The sequence below is a fragment of the Sminthopsis crassicaudata genome, chromosome 1 (assembly GCF_048593235.1).
Source record: "Sminthopsis crassicaudata isolate SCR6 chromosome 1, ASM4859323v1, whole genome shotgun sequence".
Taxonomy (NCBI): Eukaryota; Metazoa; Chordata; class Mammalia; order Dasyuromorphia; family Dasyuridae; genus Sminthopsis; species Sminthopsis crassicaudata.
The window spans coordinates 511,301,121-511,321,899 of NC_133617.1; the positions used below are offsets into that span (position 1 = coordinate 511,301,121).

The window sequence follows — 20,779 nt, forward strand, 5'->3', positions numbered from 1 at the left end:
CAGTGACACAAAGAAGGAACATTCAGAAGATAACAGGCTCCTCCAGTGTGAAAGGGGATGGGGACCCCCAGCGGCCCCTGACCTTATGTCGGGGTTCTGAAACGCCTGCAGAAGCCAGCTCAGCTCCCTCTTAAAGCAAGACTTCTCACTGAGATGCGTTCGGCTTCTCTCCAAACTCTTGTCCGGGCCACACAATCCCCTCTCCAACCTCCCCACGCCCACCACCGTCCATCTCAAAGGCTTCCCAGACACACAGAAGGAACACAACTATTTTATGGTAGAACTAGGTGGAAAATTTCAGATCCTGGATCAAGGACTCTGTGATTCTTATTCATGTCAACGCAGTAACAGAGGAAGAAGAAGGAAGATATGGGAGAAGCAGAAATGAGGGCTTTGGAAGAAAGCAACTGGAAAATGTATTCTCATCTTTTTTCGTACATCTCACGGAAAACACAGGAACACCACAAGTAAGGTGGCAGCTGCCACCCTGGAGAGGCAAAATTTGTAGCTGGAAAGCCTCATAAAAAGAGGAACAAGCAGTGAGACTGTAGGAAGTCACTGTTTTTCAAAGAAGCCTGGAAAGAGGCATTTCATCCAACCTTATCATTGGTGATTAGTCAGTGTCAAGAAGAAAGATATTTCATGCAACTTTTTGAGGTACCATTTGAATTAAATATATTATTAAGTATATATATAATATATATACACATATATATTATATTTTTAAGCATGTATATATTAATACACATATTAAATATATATATATAAGTACATTAAGCATATTAAGCATGCAGCCCAGGTAACCAAATACTTCCAATCATCAGAAGTTGCTTTTAGCCATTTAGGAGCCGTATAAAGTCTTACCACTGTGCAGAGGGAAGGCTGGCACCAGTGGCAGCTAGCCAGAGAAGACCCAATGGGGCTTACCCGCTTCCTGGGGAAAACTCTCTTCTCACTTCGGCCCTGGCGCGTGTCACTCGTCAGCATGGGGCCGGCTGACAAATTAGTCTCCATGTGCTCAGCCTTCTCAATGTCCAAGGCCTCAAATTTTTCAATTACCTGGGACCTCCTGTAAAATAGAAGGACACAAGCCGCTGAATGGAAGAGAGGAATGGACGCACTGGCCAAGACTACCCTCGGTGGGTTCACTCAAAAACTGAACATTTGTTCAACCCTTAGTTCTTGGATGCTCAGAGCCCCCTTTCCATTGTACTTTGTGTGTAAAAAAATAGAGGAAACAGAACAAAAGGATAAAAGGACAAAGAGAACTTATTAAACTTGACTCTGAGAAAGAACCTTCTACACATTTATCTATTTCATTGTCAAATCAAGGAGAATTAAATGAATACCATGGTAGCCTATTGTACATAAAGTAGTTTTTTAGATTGTGAATTCCTGCACCTTTCTCATTGCTGAGTTTTAATATCTAACATAAAAAAAACTGGAATATTTTTCATTATGGAAAGTCCTCGCTCTTCTTAGTACCTATTCAGGTTTATCTGAAGCATGAAGAGACAGTTCAGAGCCCCTGCACATTACCCCATGATTTTTTTCCCCACATCTTTTGAACAAATGGGCCAGTATGTTTTCTTACATGTGCCAGCGCACATGCTCACACACACACAGAGGCACATGCACCCACATTTTCACATGATTTTATATAATCAAAAGGTAACCACCACCTTGCAGCAGGAAGGAAAAGATTCAGTTCCCAATATTATTCATCATTTGATCATGACACTGGCTTAGCCTCCTGTTGTTCTTGGTTTAGCAAGAAAAAGGCCCATGAATTAACATTGTTTTTGCCAAACAATAAAAAGGATCAAAACCAAATTAAAATAAAAACAAGCAAGTTGATTTCATGTGAGAGGGCTTGGATGCGCCATCAAGTTGTCTACTGCTGGAGACTGAGATGAGATGGGAGCGAAGCAGGTGGAGTAAAGGTGGATAACGTCACACAGCAACACAGCAGGAGAAGGTGGAGAGGAACAAGACCTGAAAGAAAATAAGGCTGGAAAATGAATGAATAGAAAAGATTTTTTTTTTAAAGCAACAACAAATCAAACTTATTCAAAGAATTTAAGACACAAAAATCAAAGATCATCATTGAAAAAGGAGGAAAATTAACAAATCTCAGTTCTAAGAGGTTAATCCTACAGACTGAAGTGGATAAGGAGCTTCTGAAAGAAGTCAATCAGTAGTTCTCTAAGCTTTTCTGTAGGTTTCCCCAATAGTCACAGGAGCTAGAATTTTGTAGGAATAGCTAATTCCTTCCCCAAATGTATCACCCTTTCAATGTTACTTCAGAGGAGAGAAACCTAATGGGACACAAGGCTAGCTCTCTCCAGATTCATCTGCCTTGGCCAATTAAAAATTACTTGTCATGATCCTTACCCCAACCTCGCCTCCCCCCAAAAAGGTTCATGTAGGGCTATTTGGAGGACAAAGGGCTATAAGAATACTGAGCAGCTAAGACCAAAACAGACAAACTCCAAAATTCTCCTTGATTGGCAGTTATATTACATGCATTATGAACAAGAGACACAGAAAAGAACATAACCACCTTAAGCCTTGACTCTAACAGGTAATAGGAAGCCCCAGAAAATTAAAATTTATCCCTTAAATGAAGAAATGAGAGAAGTGGTTGAAATCCTGGAACAGTCTCAGCAATAGATTATCTACAGACACTTTTAAGATGCTCTATCTAAAGGATGGAAGAAGAATCCCATTATTTCTTAGTATATTGAATTGCCTTTAAATCAGAAAGAGTGATGAGAAAGAGAAGAGATATGGCACAAGCCATGCCAGAATATGTTAACATCTTTTAATAATATCTTGCTAGACATCTCTAATATCCTGGATTCTCTTAGGGAGATGTTAATAAATCAAGATAAATTCAAAGGATTTTGCATTTGGTTTTTCGTTTACAAGAATATTTTGCTGGGACAGCCAAATGGCACAGCGGATAGAGTACTGACTGTGAAGTCAGGAGAAACTGAATTCAAATCCAGTCTCAGACACTTAACACTTTATTAACTGTGTGACCCTAAACAAATTACTTAAAACCCCAATTAATTGCCTCACAACCCCTCCAAAACAAAACAAAACAAAAAACACAAGAATACTTTGTCCTTGGACATTCGAGTTACAGGGAGTGGAGAGCACTATCAGCACTACTGTGGATTTCTACAAAAAGGAGGCAAGAAATAAATAAACCATCTCAGTAACATTATATTATTACATAACAAAAGTATTAATAACCCTTTAGCTATAATGCCTTCATGAGACATTCTGATGATTTCAGAGATCAAAGTTTGGTGATGAGATAAATCAGATTTACTTTGTAGAAGTTGTTGATTCTCTTATGTGACATAATTAATATAACCCTCTATCAGCTACTGCTACAGAGGTGTGCATACTGCATTCCTCATCCAGCACATGAGATAATTTACCTCTTCCTCTCTCAAACTGCCTTAGATGTGCAGAGAACATCTGAGACAAAAGACTTCTTTTTACAGACCTATGCTGGGGGAATCAACACTGCATTTTAGACCCCTTCTCCTTTCTTCTTGTTGCTGCTTTCCTATAGTTAGAATTCAGCAGCTGCTCTGCCAGTTGGGGTCAGGCTTAAGGAATGAAAGAGTTTTAAACTCAAGACTAAACTCGGATAAGACTGGTTCTGTACGCCAGCAGCTGGGTTTTCTAGCAGGTTTGTCCCAGAAGCATCACCAAGAAATTGCTGCTTGAGAAATCAGGGTAGGGGAAGAGCTGACGAAAACATGGTGGACTTTTCTAGAACCAGTGAATATAAATCAGAAAAGCAGACATTATAATTGGGTTTCATCATAGACAATCAGAAGCTGGTAGTACTCAAAACAAATCAGATCCACTACATGGAGGAACAAGAAAATGGATCCTTACAGGCGAAGAGCAGAGTTGTGAGCATGTTGAATGAAAGCAAAGATAAAATTCAATTCCAAATCATTATATAATCACTAAATTTCAAACAACTTATTCTAAAAGCAGTCAAGCCAAGCAGCTATGCACCAAATGTTAATTCTCTGGTGGTGCTAAACCAGGATTTTGCTAGTCCCTTTCGAAAATTGCCACATACAGCCATCCCACTTCAGGAAAATAAGCTTCTCTAGTCCCCTTCCCCAAACCCATCCTTTAGAAGTACATTTTTTCTAAAGGAAGTCCAAGCCAAAAAAGGAAATTATTAACTCCTGGTTTTGTAACCAAAGGAATGAGAGTTTCATTTTGAATTCTTTTCCAGGGGACTGAGTAGAAATCCCATGATCAATTCCCTGTGTAACTACAGAGCAAAAATAAGTTAAATCTTACTTCCTATTTTGATAAGAACAAGGACAATTATCCTTGCATTCTTCCTCTAGTGTTTTGGTGACAGATGGAATAATAGCACATCGAGAAGGGTGTTCATAATATACGACACAAGAAGTGACTCTTTTTGGTACCTGCACCATGAAGCTCTCAGTCTCCAATATAAATTCCATCCTGGACTCCCATTTACTACTATATTCAGCATAAGGCAGAACTATTTCACACAATAAGTAACTGAAGGAGCTAAAGAGTTGCATTACACAAACATGTTTCACTTGTGAGGAAGTGCCACAGCACTTCAAAGATAGTATTACAGGGAAGTGTGTACAGTTTTCTAATTTAAAATATGCATGGATTCTAGATAACCAATTAAATGGGCTAACATAAGTAAGGTATTCTGCAAAACTTAAAGCACTGTAAAACACTATCACTCAAGTTTCATCATTGTTTCCTCTTTTCAAGACATTTAGTCCCCCTCCCTGTACACACTATTCTATGTTTCTTCAGAAAAAGATTTTTTTACAAAGGCATTAAGTTGATGTGTGGCTTTTGGCAAGTTACTTCTCTAGGTCCACTTCCTTCTCTGTAAAAATGAGGGGGTAGACAAAAGGATTCTTATCCCAATATCCCATGAGACTGGAATCAAGCAGCTCCTGGTTATTCACGGTTACATGGGAAAAAGTAGGACCCAGAGAACCAAAACACTCCTCTCAATTCTCAACAAACTATGCTCCTAATCGCTTGATAACTTAAGGAATACCTTAAGTCATGGAAGATGACTATCTCTAACTATGAACTTTCATTTTCTGGGCTTCTAGCCGGTGCAAAGGTTTCCTCTGAAAAGGCATTTCAAAGGCCCATATGATGAAATCACTCACGACTCTTTGGCGAATGTGGGAAAGAGCAGCAGCTCAAGCACTCTGTGGAATGCCATGAAACGCTCCCTTGGTCCCAAACCAGGACTGGCCACTGGTGAGCCAAGCTGAGCTCTGGTTTCCTAGCTAGCCTGGATAGGGAGGAGCAAAGTTTCCATGCAGGCAGACTGCACAAGGGGGAAAGGAGTTTTCTGAACCTTTAGAATGGAAACCTACTTCACTTTAATGAAGACCTATGAGGAAGAGGAGAGGACACAGGTGCCCAAATTCCATTTCCTTCCAGTAAAACAGGATCACTGACTGAATGGTGTTCACAAGGATCTTTTTAGGGCCCTTCAGTGCTGTTGGGCAGCCCTCTTTGCTTTGGTTCCTGAGACTAAGGAACTCACCTCAAACCAGGCAAGCACTATGGACAGTTTCTGAGAAACCGGGCGCAATGACCCACAGGAGACACCGATCAGGAAACCCTCTGGCCATTTGGCCCAAAAGAAAGAGAATTCTGGGCTAGCTGAACCACATTAGCCTTGCTCTAGGAGCCAGTCAGTGGATGGCAGCAGGAATCTGCCTGTCTGAATGTTACCACCCGGAAGAGAGGAGGCTCAGCGTAAAAGGAAAAGGATCTCGGCACACCTCGAGCCGAGTAGCTAAGGGAGTGTGCTCCCTTGTAGAGGCCCTTTGGTCCCCTCCTTACCTCCTTTGGTTGCCAAACAGACGAGCCACCTCTTCCCTGCCAGGGCTGCGGGCCCGAATCCTGCGCTCCAGCCGCTTCCTCTCCACCTGGAAGGCCTCTCGATTACTGATCCTGATGGCCTTAGGCACGTCGGCTAGAGCGGTGTACTGCCTGCTGGCTTTAAAGGCAAAGAGGCGCCCCGGTTTCTCCGCTTCCCTCCCCCCAGCACTGCTGGAGTCCGTGCGGGTGGGCGGCCGACTTGCTGAATCCAAGGAGTTCAGGGAGATGCTGTAGACTATTCGCCTGGCGGTCTGGGGACCTGGGGAAGAAAAGGGGCGGCCATGCTCCTGGAAAGGTAGTTCTGGGTAACTATACCTGTTATTGGGGGTGCTGGGGCTGGGAGGGGATGGCGGAGCCAGCTGCTGCTCTTCTGCCTTCAGGTCTTGCTTAGTCTTCTCCAGGGAGAAGTAGCCACTTTCCACTCTGGCCTTCCGTCCACAGTCTACTCGGTCACCATTCATGGTGCTCTCCTCTGAGGGAAGGAAAGAGGAAGGGGGATGGGGGGAGAAAGGGGAAAAACAGAAGAGAAGGAGGGAGATAGAGGGTGTGCACTGAGCTTGGAGGCCACTTGGGGCTAGCTGCCACTCTCTATTTCAAAGAATTCTAATAGAACCAGAATTTTTAAAAGGCTGCCTAGAAAACAAGCAGCACACATGCTCTCAGGCCCCTACAAGCCTTTTTTTTTTTTTTTTTTTTTTTAAATTTCTTTACCTAAAATTTCTCTTTTCTGATTTGTTTTCCAACTCTCTCAAAAGAGAGCTACACTTCCCCACTCCCCTCTTGCTGCTCAGCTTCTCACCACTCCACCCACAGCCTAAGGCCCCTGGACCTCCACTTCTGACTGATTTCCCCTTCCGTCATCACTGGCTACAGATACCACTCTCCCAGTCCTCTGTCCCTGGACCTCATGTCCTCTGCTGGCTGCTCAGCCTCCTCCCAACTCTTCCAGGTGGGTTTCTCCTTTGTTCTCTTTCTTCTCTTCTCTCTCAATGTTCTCTTGGCCATCTTGGCCCTTTCCTCAGGCAATAATCTCATTTGTTGTCACAATCTCAACTACTCCAAGTCAAGCTGCTTTCATTGTGTCTCTCCAATACACTTATGCAATATTGTGTGTTTTGGTATTATTCTCTTATTATTTACTAATTATTTACTAGTAGTCAGAATGGGCAGTTTCCGTGGCCCCGTATAACAGACTGCCTATCTTCTCTGCCAGAAAATTATTTAGCCTTTCTTTTTGGAGGGTAGGAAGACTAGGCAACATAGTTTCACCTTTTCTCTAAGGATATTGTTACTTAGTTTTCTGAACTCTGCACACATGGTCTGATAACACAGAATGCTAGGCTTTCGACCTAGAACTGGGTTCAAACACCACCTCTGACACTTGCTAGCTGTGTACAGGCAGGTCATTCAATTTCAAAAAATATCAGTTGGGGTTTTTTTGATCTATCTTATAAGGAGGTGAGGAAGCTCAGATGAGTAACATGTAAAGCATTTTATATATATTTAAGAACCTACATGTCAGTATTTTTATTTTCTTGGAACTCAAGTCTCCCCAAATTCACAGAATTGGAGTTAATATAAAAATGTCAAATAGCACAGGGCAGCATAATGGTCTGGGTGCTTCCCTGGATATCTTTATGCTGGCATTGAAACATACATAATTCCCATGAATTTGACATAATCTACAATTCTATCTAATCTACATATCTCCATCATCACAGGAAAAGTGGCATTCATGCCAAGCGTCCATTGTACCCTACACTGGCCGAGTTTTACTCAAAACCGATGTCCAAATAGAGAACTGGGCTAAGTCATTATCCTCTTCCAACATCATCTGAGTTTATTTATCTTTTGAAAGTCTCCATTTTAAGCGTGGAGATTTGAGGAATATAAGCTTCAGATAATTTTTTTTTTAAATCAGAACAATTAATGGGGGTGAAAGTAATTTATAACATGTAAGACCAAGAATCTTTAAAACATTTGAAATCTTTTTCTTTTCCTCTTTGGCTGAAACAAAGGCATTATTTTGCCTGATGAGAACATCATCAGGAAAAACTAAAATGGAAAAAGATATTCAAAGAAGAAAGAGAGAGGGGAGTGACTAAAAGAATCTAGAGCTAAGCTTTGAGACTAAAAGACAGAGAACTCTTCCCTAAAAGTTCCAAAGAAATTAGCTATTTTCACCATCAAAAAGAGATTTCCATTTTTCTAAGCTACAATTCCCAGCAAGGTACTACAGGGAAAAAAATTAAAGGAGGGAAGATCATGTATACATTCAAATGAGCTATTATGAAAGAAGTGGGATCCTCCATCTTACTAATAGTTCCTAGGAGAAGCCTTGATAAATCTTAACTTGGATCAAAAACAAGTAATAGAGTCACATTCAAAAACCTGCTTGCTGTTTATTGACCATCCTAGAATTTCTGAGAATTCAAGGTGGTGATTATCAGGTATCCTCCATTTTCTCTTCTCATAGAAAAAAACTAAGATTGGGAATGAATACTGGCCCAGAATCAACATTCTCTGGGTTCTAGTCCTAGCTCAGTCAAAACATAGTTGGAAACCAATCCATTAATTTTGTTCTATTTGTATTTGCTGATTTTCATTTGGTGAGAAGAAAAACTAAGTGAACTCATTCACAGGGATGTCATTTTCTTTTCTTTTTTCCCCTGAGGCTGGGGTTAAGTGACTTGCCCAGGGTCACACAGCTAGGACGTGTTAAGTGCCTGAGATCAGATTTGAACTCGGGTCCTCCTGAATTCAGGGCTGGTGCTCTATCCACCCCCCCCCCCAATGCCCCCCCACCCCCCCACCCCCCTGGTCATTTTCAAACCTCATTTGCTGCTGATAGACAGCCTGAGCCTATTCTACCAAAGCCAGATAAATAATTATTACTATTTTTTCCTAATAATTCAGACAAAGCTCTACTTTTATCTGAAATACCTGGGATTTTCCTAATTATCTAATCTTATCTTTGGTGATTTACATTAAGTGTTTCTTACCCTCTTTGTTTTCCAGCCCAGGTTCTTTCAATGAGCTGGCTGGAAGGACTTGACCTGATGCAGAACTGGGCACTGGGCTAAGGGTGCTCCCATCTGGCTGATCCTTTGCCCTTATCTCCTCCTGCCAGAGGGTAGACTTGGTGGTGGGAATTTTTTCAGCACTCGGAATGTTGCTGCTGGTGACAGCCATCTTGGCAGGGCCAGGTTCCTAAGGGAAAAAAACAGAAGTATTCATTGATCCTATCCAAGGATCAAGGGGTATTTTGTTGCAAATTACTTTAAAACTATAAAAGCTGTGACTTTTTTCATTTGGAATCATTCTGTCTTAAATATTAATAGGATTCAAACCTAAGAAAGCAAAAAGGTATCTAAGAGATTTATATATATATATATATATATATAAATCTATTTATCTATCTATGTAGGTATATATCCATATGTATATAGATTAGATAGATAGATATGAGATTTAGGTGCGCAAAATTGGAGCAATGACCTAATAAAGTTTCTTCTTAACTCCAAATGGTCTTCCTAGTCCAGGAAACCAAAGTTTAAACCAAATTACAGAAAATAGTAATGCCATATAATAATTACTTAGAATTATGAGGAAGGGAGAGGGGAAAGAAAAGAATGTACCCTACTTTCCCCCTCACCCCAGGATTTTTTTCAAATTCACAGGAAAATATGGACATGTATATAAAAGGTACAGGGCATGAATTGCCACATTCTCAGAAGATGCAACTCATACCCTAAACTATATCACTCTTTTATTTCCTACCTGTTCTTTATAAGTCCCATAAGATAATGCTACAAATTATTAACTGTAAAATATTAGAATGATGAGGTTTTACCTCACTCTCATCAAACTGGTTGATGAAACATAAAGGAGTTAAGTGTTCAAAGAACTGTGGGAAGACAAATGCATTAAATGCTGTTGGTAGAGCTAGGAATAGGTAAAAAAAAAAAAAAAAAAAAAAAAAAAATTGTAGATAACAATTAAGAATTACAAGTGTAATCCATACCAGATTACTTGCCATCTAGAGGAGCAAGATAGGGAGGAGGGGGAAAAAAACAAACTCAAATCTTATAAAAATTAATGTTAAAAACTATCTTTATATGTGGTTGGAAAAGCAAAATACTATTGAAATAAAGGGAGCAGGGGGGAGGAATTACAAGTGATCAGTTACTAAGATGACCATACCCTTTATTCCTACAAGCTCATTAATGTTCATATACCACAAGGAAGTCAGAGGCAGAAAGAAAAATTTCATATATACTAAAATACTCATAGTAACACTTAACATAATGCCTCCCACATACTAGTAGATGTTTTATGTTTTATGTATGTATGTATGCTTATACACACACACATATATATTTGATAATCTTTCTGTTAATAAAAAACCCACTAGAAACAAAATAGATCCTCATCCATTAGAGAATGACCAAATGAATGTAATAGAATACTACGGTGCAGCCAGAAATGAGGATTGTTAAGAATTCAGAAAATGACAGGAAGAGCATTATGAACTGACAGATCAGGTAGAAAAGCAGAGTCAAGAGAATAATATGCCTGACTCTAAAAAAGTAAATGGAAAAAATCCACTAAAAGGCACTTGAACTTGGATGAAATGCAATGACCAATCATAGACTTGATTTAGAGAACAGGTAATACTGTCATATTTCCCTCTTCTTGGGAGACAGATGACTACAGGTGTTGCATGTGCTATCGGACAGGACCATAGTTATCTTATACAGGGGAGCCAAACTCTGATAGAAAGGGGGGGCCACTAAACCGTGCATTAGCACCTCTGCAGGCTTACTGACTTAAGTTTTAAAACATCATTTTCTTACCAGACTTTTACTGTTTTGCTAAATATTCCCCAATTATATTTTCATGTGGTTCAGGCATGTCTGGTTCATGTCTGACACCTTTAATCTACTCCAATCTGGACTCCCCATCCCCTCCCCAAGATATCCCCTTATCCTGTTTCCCATAAATGGGCAACTGGCCTTAGCCTGAAGACCGTTTAAGGAGGGAAGAGGGACAGAGCTAACTGTTAGAAGTTTTTCCTGAAAGGGAGACTAAATCTGCTTCTTTGCCAGGTCTATCAAAGAGGAAAGGTCTAATCTCAGCTCCACATGAAAGCCCTTCAAATACTTAATACAATCTTCTCATCAAGCTACACATTCCCAATGCCTTTCATTGATCCTATATAACAAGGCTGCCCTCTTATGGACATTATCTATCTTATCAATGTCCCTAAAAACTTAAAGCCAGGCCATGGGGAAGAGACCCTAAATGAGTTCTAATAGGGACAGAATACAGGACTATTATCGCCTTCCTTTTCCTGGAAGTTAGGTCTAATACAGCCTAAGGTAAAATTAAATGGTTTTAATTTTTGCGGCTGCCACATCACGCTGCTGATATATAATGAACATCTGGTTTAATAAATCACAATTTTTAAAATCATACCATGCACAAAAAATTTCATCTTCTACAGGAAGCCATTTTCATCTTTCTTAGAATTATCTCCAATTTACTCTGTGGGTAGCTGGTTTGCATATATTTGTTTGACTTCCCTGTGAGACTGTAAGCTTCTTGAGGGAGGGAACTTTTGCCCCTTTTATTATCCTTAGCACTTAGCACAGTGCCTGGCACACAGTAGGTGCTTAATAAATGTTTGTCTGACCAACATCTACTTGTAAAGATTTTTTGTACCCAAACTTTATTCCTGTTGACTTTCATTATTTATTTTCAGTCCAATGTTCAGGCCCTTAGGGTCTTTTTTGGATCCTAACTCTAATATCCAGTGGGTCACCAAAAGCAGAGAAATAGTGGCAAGCTCTTGAACAAAGTGTAAGACACCAGAGAATCACAACATAACACTTTCACTTCTTTTGTCGTTGATTGCTTGAATTTTATTTGCTTTCTCATGTTTTCCTTTTTGAGATGATTTTTCTAGTGCAGCAAGATAACTGTATAAATATATATGCCTATATTGGCTTTATATATATTTTTACTTGCCATCTAGGAAAGAGGGTGAGAATAAGGGGGGGAAATTGGAACACCAGGTTTTGCAAGGGTCAATGGTGAAAAATTATCCTTCCATAAATTTAGGGGAAAAAAAAAAAAAAAAAAAAAGACTGCACAGAGATGCCTAGAAACCTGGTGACTACCAGGAGACAGGGTCACTGAGAGGAGTGGAAGCCAGTAAGAACTCAGGTCACAGGCATCTGAGCCCTTTGGACACAGGGCCAGTTCCCACAGAGACACTTAGCCAGAAATTACAATCAGGGAAACTAAAGCCAATGAAGAAATTCTATGGGTTAAGAGGAACACGGGAGGCTAATGCAAAAGAAAAGAAAATTTTCACAAAAAATATAAGCAAGCATCATAAACTATCCAAGATTGGAGATAAAATTAAAGAATTATGGATGAAAAGAGTGAAATTGAGATGAATTTATTTTCATTTTCAAAAATACAAACAAGACAACTGAATGGGCTAAATGAAGAATTTATATTTAAATGGAGAAGAATGGGGTCTTTCAGAATTTTATTGTTTTCAAAAATGAGAAAGGAAATTAACAGAGAAATGAAAGGATTAGATGTATGGTTTTGCTCTGCTTTGACTGAAAGAAAAGAAAGAGAAAGAAAAATACAATAGAGAAGATATGAGAAAGTGGGAAGAACTAATTATTTCTTCTAATTTGGATAAAGCAGAAGAATATACCAAAAAAGGGGGTGACAAAAATAGGCAATTCAATAAGTATTTCAATAAACTCTACCTAGACTAAACAAAGGAAGGTTGATTTCACACACAATTTGGAGTAGAAATATATTCAATTCAACAAGGAAGAAGGGTAGGGACTATGAGAAAGGAAAAAGGTTTAGTTGGTAAGAGAATAGTCAAAAAGCATAACAAATTTTCAGTTACAAAGGATAGCTCATAGAGAGATTAAAAAAGTAAAGTTTTTAAAATTATGAATCAAGGTCTGGACTAAGTGAAAGGTGAGGTAAGGAAGTAGGAAATAATCACTTCTAAATTACTAGCTTTTATCACAGTCTTCGTAAAAAAGGGAACAAAAGTATAATAAGATGTAATGGAGGAAAATATTAAATTAAAAGTCAAATAATAAACGTGAATGAGAGGATCATATACATAAAGCAGAGGCAAACTCCAACTAAAAGTTTTACAAGAAATACACTTGCAAAAAAAAAATCAGAATGAAGAGGAGCTATAGAAAACTTTATTTTGTCATATAGGAATTTTAAAAAGCAGGTAATAATCATACTATTAGGCAAAATACAGACGAACAAATACCATTCAAATTGGGATCTCAGATCTAGAAAACCCTAACAAAAAGTACACAGGAAAGAAATAAAGGAAATGAAGAGAATTTTTTAGAAACCACCCATATGTCAGGGCATGAAAATCTCATCAACAAATGCTGAAAAATATACACTATGCAAACAAATAAACAAAAAGGTGAGAACTCTATGCTTTAATACGGTGTTCATAGTTCTCTTTGGATGCAGAAGGCATTTTTCATTTCAAGTTTACTGAAATTTATGCACATCCTTTGCTAACAAAAACATGATAAAGGTCAGTTTAATAAGAATTCAATTATATGTTCTATAAAAATTGAAAAATGGGATGAATTTAGAAAAGTCTTGAAAGAGAAGAACCAGGAATACATTGAATAGTAACAGCAAGATTGTGTGATGATCAATTATGAAAGAATTGGTTCTTCTGAATGATTCAGTGATCCAAAGCAATATCAATAGGCTTTGGATAGAAAAATGCCATCTGCATCCAGAAAAAAAAAAAAAAAAAAAAAAACAAAAAAAAAAAAAAAACACTTATGGAGATTGAATGCAAACCAACACATCTATGTCTACTTTTTTTCTCCCTCTCCACGGTTTTTCCCTTTTGTTCTGATTTCTCTTGTCCAACATGATTCATAAAGAAATCTATATTTAAAAAATAAAGGATTCAAACTTAAATGGAAACAATAATATAATCCTAAAGTTCTTACTGATCAAAGAACAAATCATAAAAAGAAAAGAGATAATGTCATGGAAGAAAATGAAAACAATGAGCTAAGAAACCAAAACTTTTGGAATGTAGTCAAAACAATCCTTAGAAGAAAAATTTTTATCTCTAAACATGAAACAGATCAGTGAAAAGACAATTAGAAAAATAACCATGAAAACACAAGATAGAAATTCTGATAGTCAAGAAATATTTAAAAATGAAAACAAACTTTTATTGATAAAAAATGCCAGGAGTTGTTAAAGACTTAACAAACTATTAAGATGAAGGAAATCATTATAAATAAATGTTTGACCAATCATATGCCAACAAATCTGACAGTAAAATGGAGAAAAATGTAAAGTACAGATTGATAGCATAAGGAACAGAGAATTTAAATAACCATAACTCTCTAAAAGAAAACTCCCAAAGAAACTCCAGCATCAGATGGTTTCTAAAAGTGAATTTTATGAAATTCTCAAAGAAAATACCAATACTATTAAACTGCAAAAATAAGAAAAGGGATGATCCTATCAAATACCTTCTATGAGGTAAACATGGTCCTGATATCTTAACATGGAGCTATTAGTATAGCTCTGTCAAATATTTAAGCAAAAATACTGGGATAAAAGCAAAGAGACTATAATAACACATTTAAAAGTTTAAACACTCTGTCCTGGCTGGATTTGTGTTAGGAATACAAAGGATGGCTCAATATTAGAAAAAATATAAATAAAATTAATTTTAAATTTAAAATCAAAGTCATATGATTTTATTAATAAATGAATAAAAGATCTTTGACAAAATATGTTTTTTTTGTAAAAGAAAATTAAACTATAAGAATAAATGGATTGTTCCTTAATAATGTAAATCAAATCTATCTGTGCCTTAGATGTGAATAGGGAAGCATCATAGGCGCATCAGTAAGGCCAGGAATAAAGATATCAACTGTCACCACTATTATTTGGTAGAATGCTACAAATAATACTTATAGCACTAAGACAAGAAAAATTAATTAAAGGAATAAGTATAGACTAAAAAAGAAGCAAAATGATCACTTTTTTTGCAGGTGAAAGAAGATCTATGGTTTTAGGATCCTAGATATTCAAATACAAAGTTAGTCGATATAATCAACAACTTCAGTAAGGTTGTAAGATATAAAATAAACCTACAAATATTATCAGTTTTTGATGTTACCAACAAGAGGAAGAAATAGAAAAAAAAAATCCATTCAAAGTAACTGCATGAAATATAAAATAACTGGGACACCTTCTACTAAAACACACCACACATACACACACACACACACACACACACACACACACACACACACACACACACACGAATTATATGAACATATGAACAAAGTACTCATTACTGAAACAAAGGATTTAAAATCTGGAGACATATTCCTTTTCATAGATAGTTCACCCAATATAATCAGAGTGACAATTCTCAATTTACAGATTCTGTACCACATCTAAAGAGACTTTTCGGATTCTCCACAATCCCATTTAGGGTTTTCTTGGTAAAGATACTAGAGCTGTTTGCTATTTCCTTCTCCAGCTCATTTTACAGATAAGGAAACTGAGGCAAACAGGATTAAGTGACTTGCCCAGAGTCCTATAGCTAGTCTTAAATAGTGTCCACTGCACCACTTAGTGTCCTTCTATACCTAACTACCAAAGTTCTATTGTTTATAGCATAAGACAAAACAGTAGCAAAAAGTTCATCTGGAGGAAAAAAAATATCAAACATATTTTCTTCCTTTATTCATAGATATGAAAATTAATCTCTTTCTTTTCTCTAAATTTATTTGCTATTAGTTTACTTACCTTTACTATCAAGGCTACATATCCAAGTGGCATTTGTTATGGTATCAAGTACAAGTTATAAACCTCATTTCCACCATACTGCTTTCCAATTTCCCCAGTAGTTTTTGTTAACTGAGGATCTTGTACTCCAGTAGCCAGTCTCCATGGGTTTATTTAACTCTATGTCACTCTGTCTTGTTCATCCAATATGGTCTATCTATTGTTGAACTTTTCTATTTTTTAATTAATACCAAATGTAATTGATAATTAATGCTTTGTAGGACTACATGAGACTTAGTACATTATTTCCCTTGAGATGCATGAACTTTTCTTTTTTCAGGTGAATTTGCTACAATTTTGCTTAGTTGCTTAAAGTAATTCTTTGGAGTCTGATTTGTATGCAATAAAGCTGTGTCAATTAATTATGTATTATTGTCCATTTATGGCCCAACCAGGAATTAAATATATTTTCTATTATTTAAAACTATTTGTATGTCTTGGCAAGTGGACTGCCAAATATTTTTATACGTTCTCTAGTTATTTTGAATGGAATTTTTTTTTCTTTCTTTTTTTTTATTGTAGTAAATTTAATTATTTTTAATACTCATTGCTTTATGAATTATGTTGGGAGAGAAAAATGAGAGCAAAAGGAAAAACCATGGGAGAGATTAAAAAAAAACAAAACAAAACATAAGCATGTGGTAATTTACATTCAGTCTCCTTAAATCTTTTTCTGGAGGCAGATGGCCTATGGGATTGCTTTGGATCACTGAACTGCTAAGAAGAACCAAAGCCTTTCATAGTTGATCATCACACATTCTTGCTGTTATTGTGTACAATGTATTCCTGGTTCTGCTTGTTTTGCTCAGCATCAGTTCATGTAAATCTTTCTAGGCCTTTCTATAATCAGCTTGCTCATCATTTCCTATAAATAGTAATATTCCATAACATTCATATACCACAATTTATCCTCCATTCTCCAATTGATGGACATCCACTCAGTCTCCAGTTTCTGGCCACTACAAAAAGAGCCGCCACAAACATTGTTGCCTTTCCTTCCTTGGGATATAAAATCAGTAATGACACTACTGGATCAAAGGGTATCGGAATTTCTTTTTCTATATTTTCCTGCTATTTTGTTGGTAGAAAATGCTAATGATTGCTAGAGATTTATTTTATATCCTGATACTTTTAGAGTTAAATGTTGTACTGAATTTTTTTTTTGGCTTGGATCTATGCAGCTAGGTGGAGCAGTAGACAAAGTGCAGGACCAGAAAAGAGGAAGAAGTTCATATTCCTGAGGTAAAATCTGGCCTCAGACACTTAGTCACTGTGTGACCCAAGGCAGGTCACTTAATCCTGTTTGCCTCAGTTTCCTCATCTGTTAATGAGCTGGAGCAGCCCTGAGGTCAAGAAGACCTGGGTACAAATGGGCCTCAGACACTTAACACTTCCTAGCTGTGTGACCCTGGGCAAGTCACTTAACCCCAACTGCCTCAACAACAACAACAAAAAGGAATTACTTAATTCTAATTTTTTTGATAGACACACACATATTCCTACCCGCACCTAAGTGAATATGAACAGGAGAGAGTATTTGGAGGTCAGTAGATGTAAATAAAAGATATTGATACATTTTAAAAAAGAAAAAGAGATTTTGTTTTGTAATATGCTACAATTATATAGCAATTTGTTTCTCAGATTCTGTAGATCAATAAAAAATTGCCCCAAAGAGTCATAGCTAGTTCATATATCACGAATCAGAATTTCAATCTCCCAGATGCCTTTTCTTTCCATGTAACAGTACCATCCAATGCTTTTCAATCATAAGATATATATTCTTCACTCTGCTTCTTTACCTGGACCAAATTTCTCTAAATTCACCTTTCTGTAGGTGGTTTACAGCATTGACTTATGGGGTTAAGAATTAATACAAAGAATCCTGGCTTGAAGAGGGAAAAGATCTTGTATTCTGGATCACAGATTGTGAGCCCCAAGTTCCAAAGCATGGAAGGAAGGGGCAGAGGGTCATGCTAACGCTTACCCAAACTACATGCTGGCCACACTGTTTATCGAGAACATAGTTCACCAAGACGCTGCGCAAAACCACAAGGAGAGCAGGTCCTGGAACAGCTTTTGAACAAGCCAAGCTTTCCCCAATCTTGGAAATAGCTATTTGCCACCCAAGCCAAGTATATTTCATCAGAGAGAAGAAAAAATAATGATGACTGGTATAAAGACAGCACTGAGTCCCTAAGGAAGGAAGGACAAGTTGTTAATACCCTACTCAGCTGACTTCTGCTCAAATGTAGTAAGCAGAAGCAGGAAAACAATAGACATAATGACATCAAAGATGATAATGGGGAAAAAAGCAGTAGCACAACTGTCAAAAATGAATGCTGTGAAATTATAACAACTGAGTTTGGCCACTCAAAACAGCTGAGGAAAAATATTTTTCTTAACTGGAGAGATTTGTGGGGGTCGGAATAGGAAAAAAATACATTTTCATTTTTACCAACCTCTAAATTATAGCATTTCCTTCAATTAGGAATTTAAAAACAAACAAATGTTACTCTGAAGAGGGGTTCACAGGCCTCATAGGTCTGCCAACAGGTACCAGGATACAAACAAGGTAGAAAGCCTGCATTACAAAGGTAGGGGTTGTGAGTATGGAATACTGCATATATCGTCAGACAGGTCAGTGTGTTTGTTGGTTTTACTGAAATGTGGTGGGAGTTTTTATCCTCTTTAATTCTTCTGACAAGGGAAGACTTGTGAGGAAGGGTAGAGGAGAAAGGATATATCAGGAAACAATAGGGCAGAAAAATTAATTATCAATTAAAAATCAGTTTTTCCATTTCTGTAAACAGAAGACTATGAGGACTAGATTTCTGTTCTGTGACTAAGCATTTCCTGAATTGGCAAAAGAAACAGAAATTCTAGGAATGACACTCTTGGGACACTGGCCTTCCTCCCACGGTACCAGTCAGATACGAGATAGGGGATATGTATGGGGAAATGGCATTTTGTCCTTCATTCAAAGCTGGCATGACATTGGTATTATCTGTGTCAAACCAAAAGACAGATGTAATTAATTCACTCCAAATTTCCCTGAATAGGTTCATTGAGCTTTGGGCACAGCCAAAAAAAAGTTCTAGAGAACAGCACCCTAAAGGGGCATGGTGTAGGTCCATGGACACATAACTGTGCAGGGTAAATGTGACTTCATTCATTGTAGCAGCAAGTAAAGTCCCACTTAATAGCACCTTTATATTTTTTTTATCTGTCCCCTACCAAATACCTCCTGGCTCAAGGACATGGTCAGGCAGCTCACGACAGTTCTTGCAGCTACAAATCACAGGTAGTTAAAGTGAATTTTCCCAGGCAGCACAAAGTGGCCTTTGAAAAGCACTGCAGCCACTTTACCAGGTTAGGATAACATGTAAAAGGAAGGATTTCTGTCTTTCAAAAGAATGAAGGGAAAAGACCACAACATAGCATTTCCACTCCTGTTATTGTCTGCTTGCATTTTTGTTTTCCTTCTCAGGTTATTTTTACCTTTTTTCTAAATCTGATTTTTCTTGTGCAAGATAACTGTATAATTGTGTGTGTGTGTGTGTGTGTGTGTGTGTGTGTGTGTGTGTGTGTGTATATTGTATGTAATATATATTTTAACATATTTGACATGTATGGGACTACCTGCTGCCTAGGGAAGGGGGTGAAGAAAAGAAGGGGAAAAGTTGGAACAGAAGGTTTTACAAGGGTCAATGTTGAACAACTACCCATGCATATGTTTTGTAAATAAAAAGCTACAATAATAAAAAAAAAAAATTATAAAAAAAAAAATTATAATTAAAAAAAAAATGAAGGGAAAAGGGAAAAATCTCCATAATGTATGGGAAAGGTACACTTGACCATGGTCACATAGCTAGCTAACTGACTAACAGAGCCAGGATCTGAACCCAGAATCTGCCCCCAGAATTCTTTCCATCTCATGGGAAGATCTGGTCCAAGTGTAAAAATCCTTCGGATAAGTGTGTGGGTGTTATGTGCCAAACAGAAAGGTGAGGTACCCACAGCAGCATAGAATTCACATGCTGGATTTCATTCTTAGTCTGTAATCATTTTAAATCAGTCAATCAACAAGCCCAAATAGTGAAAAGAGCTCTGAAACATTAGCCACAGAAGGGCTTCCTTCCCAGCTCAGCCATGCACAGATGGAAGAAGTGCAACCTTCCAAGACTTTGAGTGTTTCTTGCTACCACTAAGTGCATTTGAAGGCTGGGTTTTTAATCCCCAGACATCTCCCAACTCAGCACCACAGCTCACTCTGGAAACCACTTTCCCCATGGCACTGCCCTGCTGCCCAAACCCATCCCTGTGCCTTCTCCGTCCCATCCACAGCCCACAGCCATTTCCCTCTCTAACCTTCCATTCCTACAGTATCCAATGTCTCTATCAGTCATTGGCAAGCACTCATACTGAAGTGTGGCATTACATATTAATATTTAATGCTTGTTACGTAAATTCTGCTGTGAGTAACTCCTTGAGAGCAGAATCCTTCCCCTTTTCCCCAGCCTCCCTGCAGCACAACAGCAGACTCGATGATTTGAGTCCATTTTGGACACACCCAGCCGAGGTCATAAACTCTGCAAGGATCCCCAAGAATCTGCAGAGAAACAGAGCCTGGCTGGCATTTTTGGGGAGCCCCACCCACCCTCTACGCCCTTCTCTGGTGCTTGACTAACAGAGTACGACTGCTGAGCTATGCCCCCCCAGTTTCCAGTTCCCCCCTAGCCTTCACACTGCTATGGACTTGTGTGTCCAGTATGATGGGTGCTCCAGGATCAGAGGAGATGGGGAGGGAAAGCCGGCTGGTGGTCCTGCCCGGCTCCTCTCATCACGGCCCAGTCCCTAGGATGCAGTGGGAGGATGAGAATTTTTAAAAGATGAGATAAGTCTCCCAGTTAGGTTTAGAAGC

At 38.1% G+C, this 20,779-nt stretch overlaps 1 protein-coding gene across 1 annotated transcript in view; it reads right to left on the reverse strand.

Annotated features, from left to right (window-relative positions):
* MPRIP (myosin phosphatase Rho interacting protein) overlaps positions 1 to 20,779 on the reverse strand; it is a 213,525-nt gene that overhangs the window by 48,695 nt on the left and 144,051 nt on the right. The window contains 3 exon segments of the mRNA XM_074281598.1: positions 928 to 1,069; positions 5,908 to 6,418; positions 8,949 to 9,156. Coding sequence (XP_074137699.1) covers positions 928 to 1,069; positions 5,908 to 6,418; positions 8,949 to 9,156 — 861 coding nt within the window.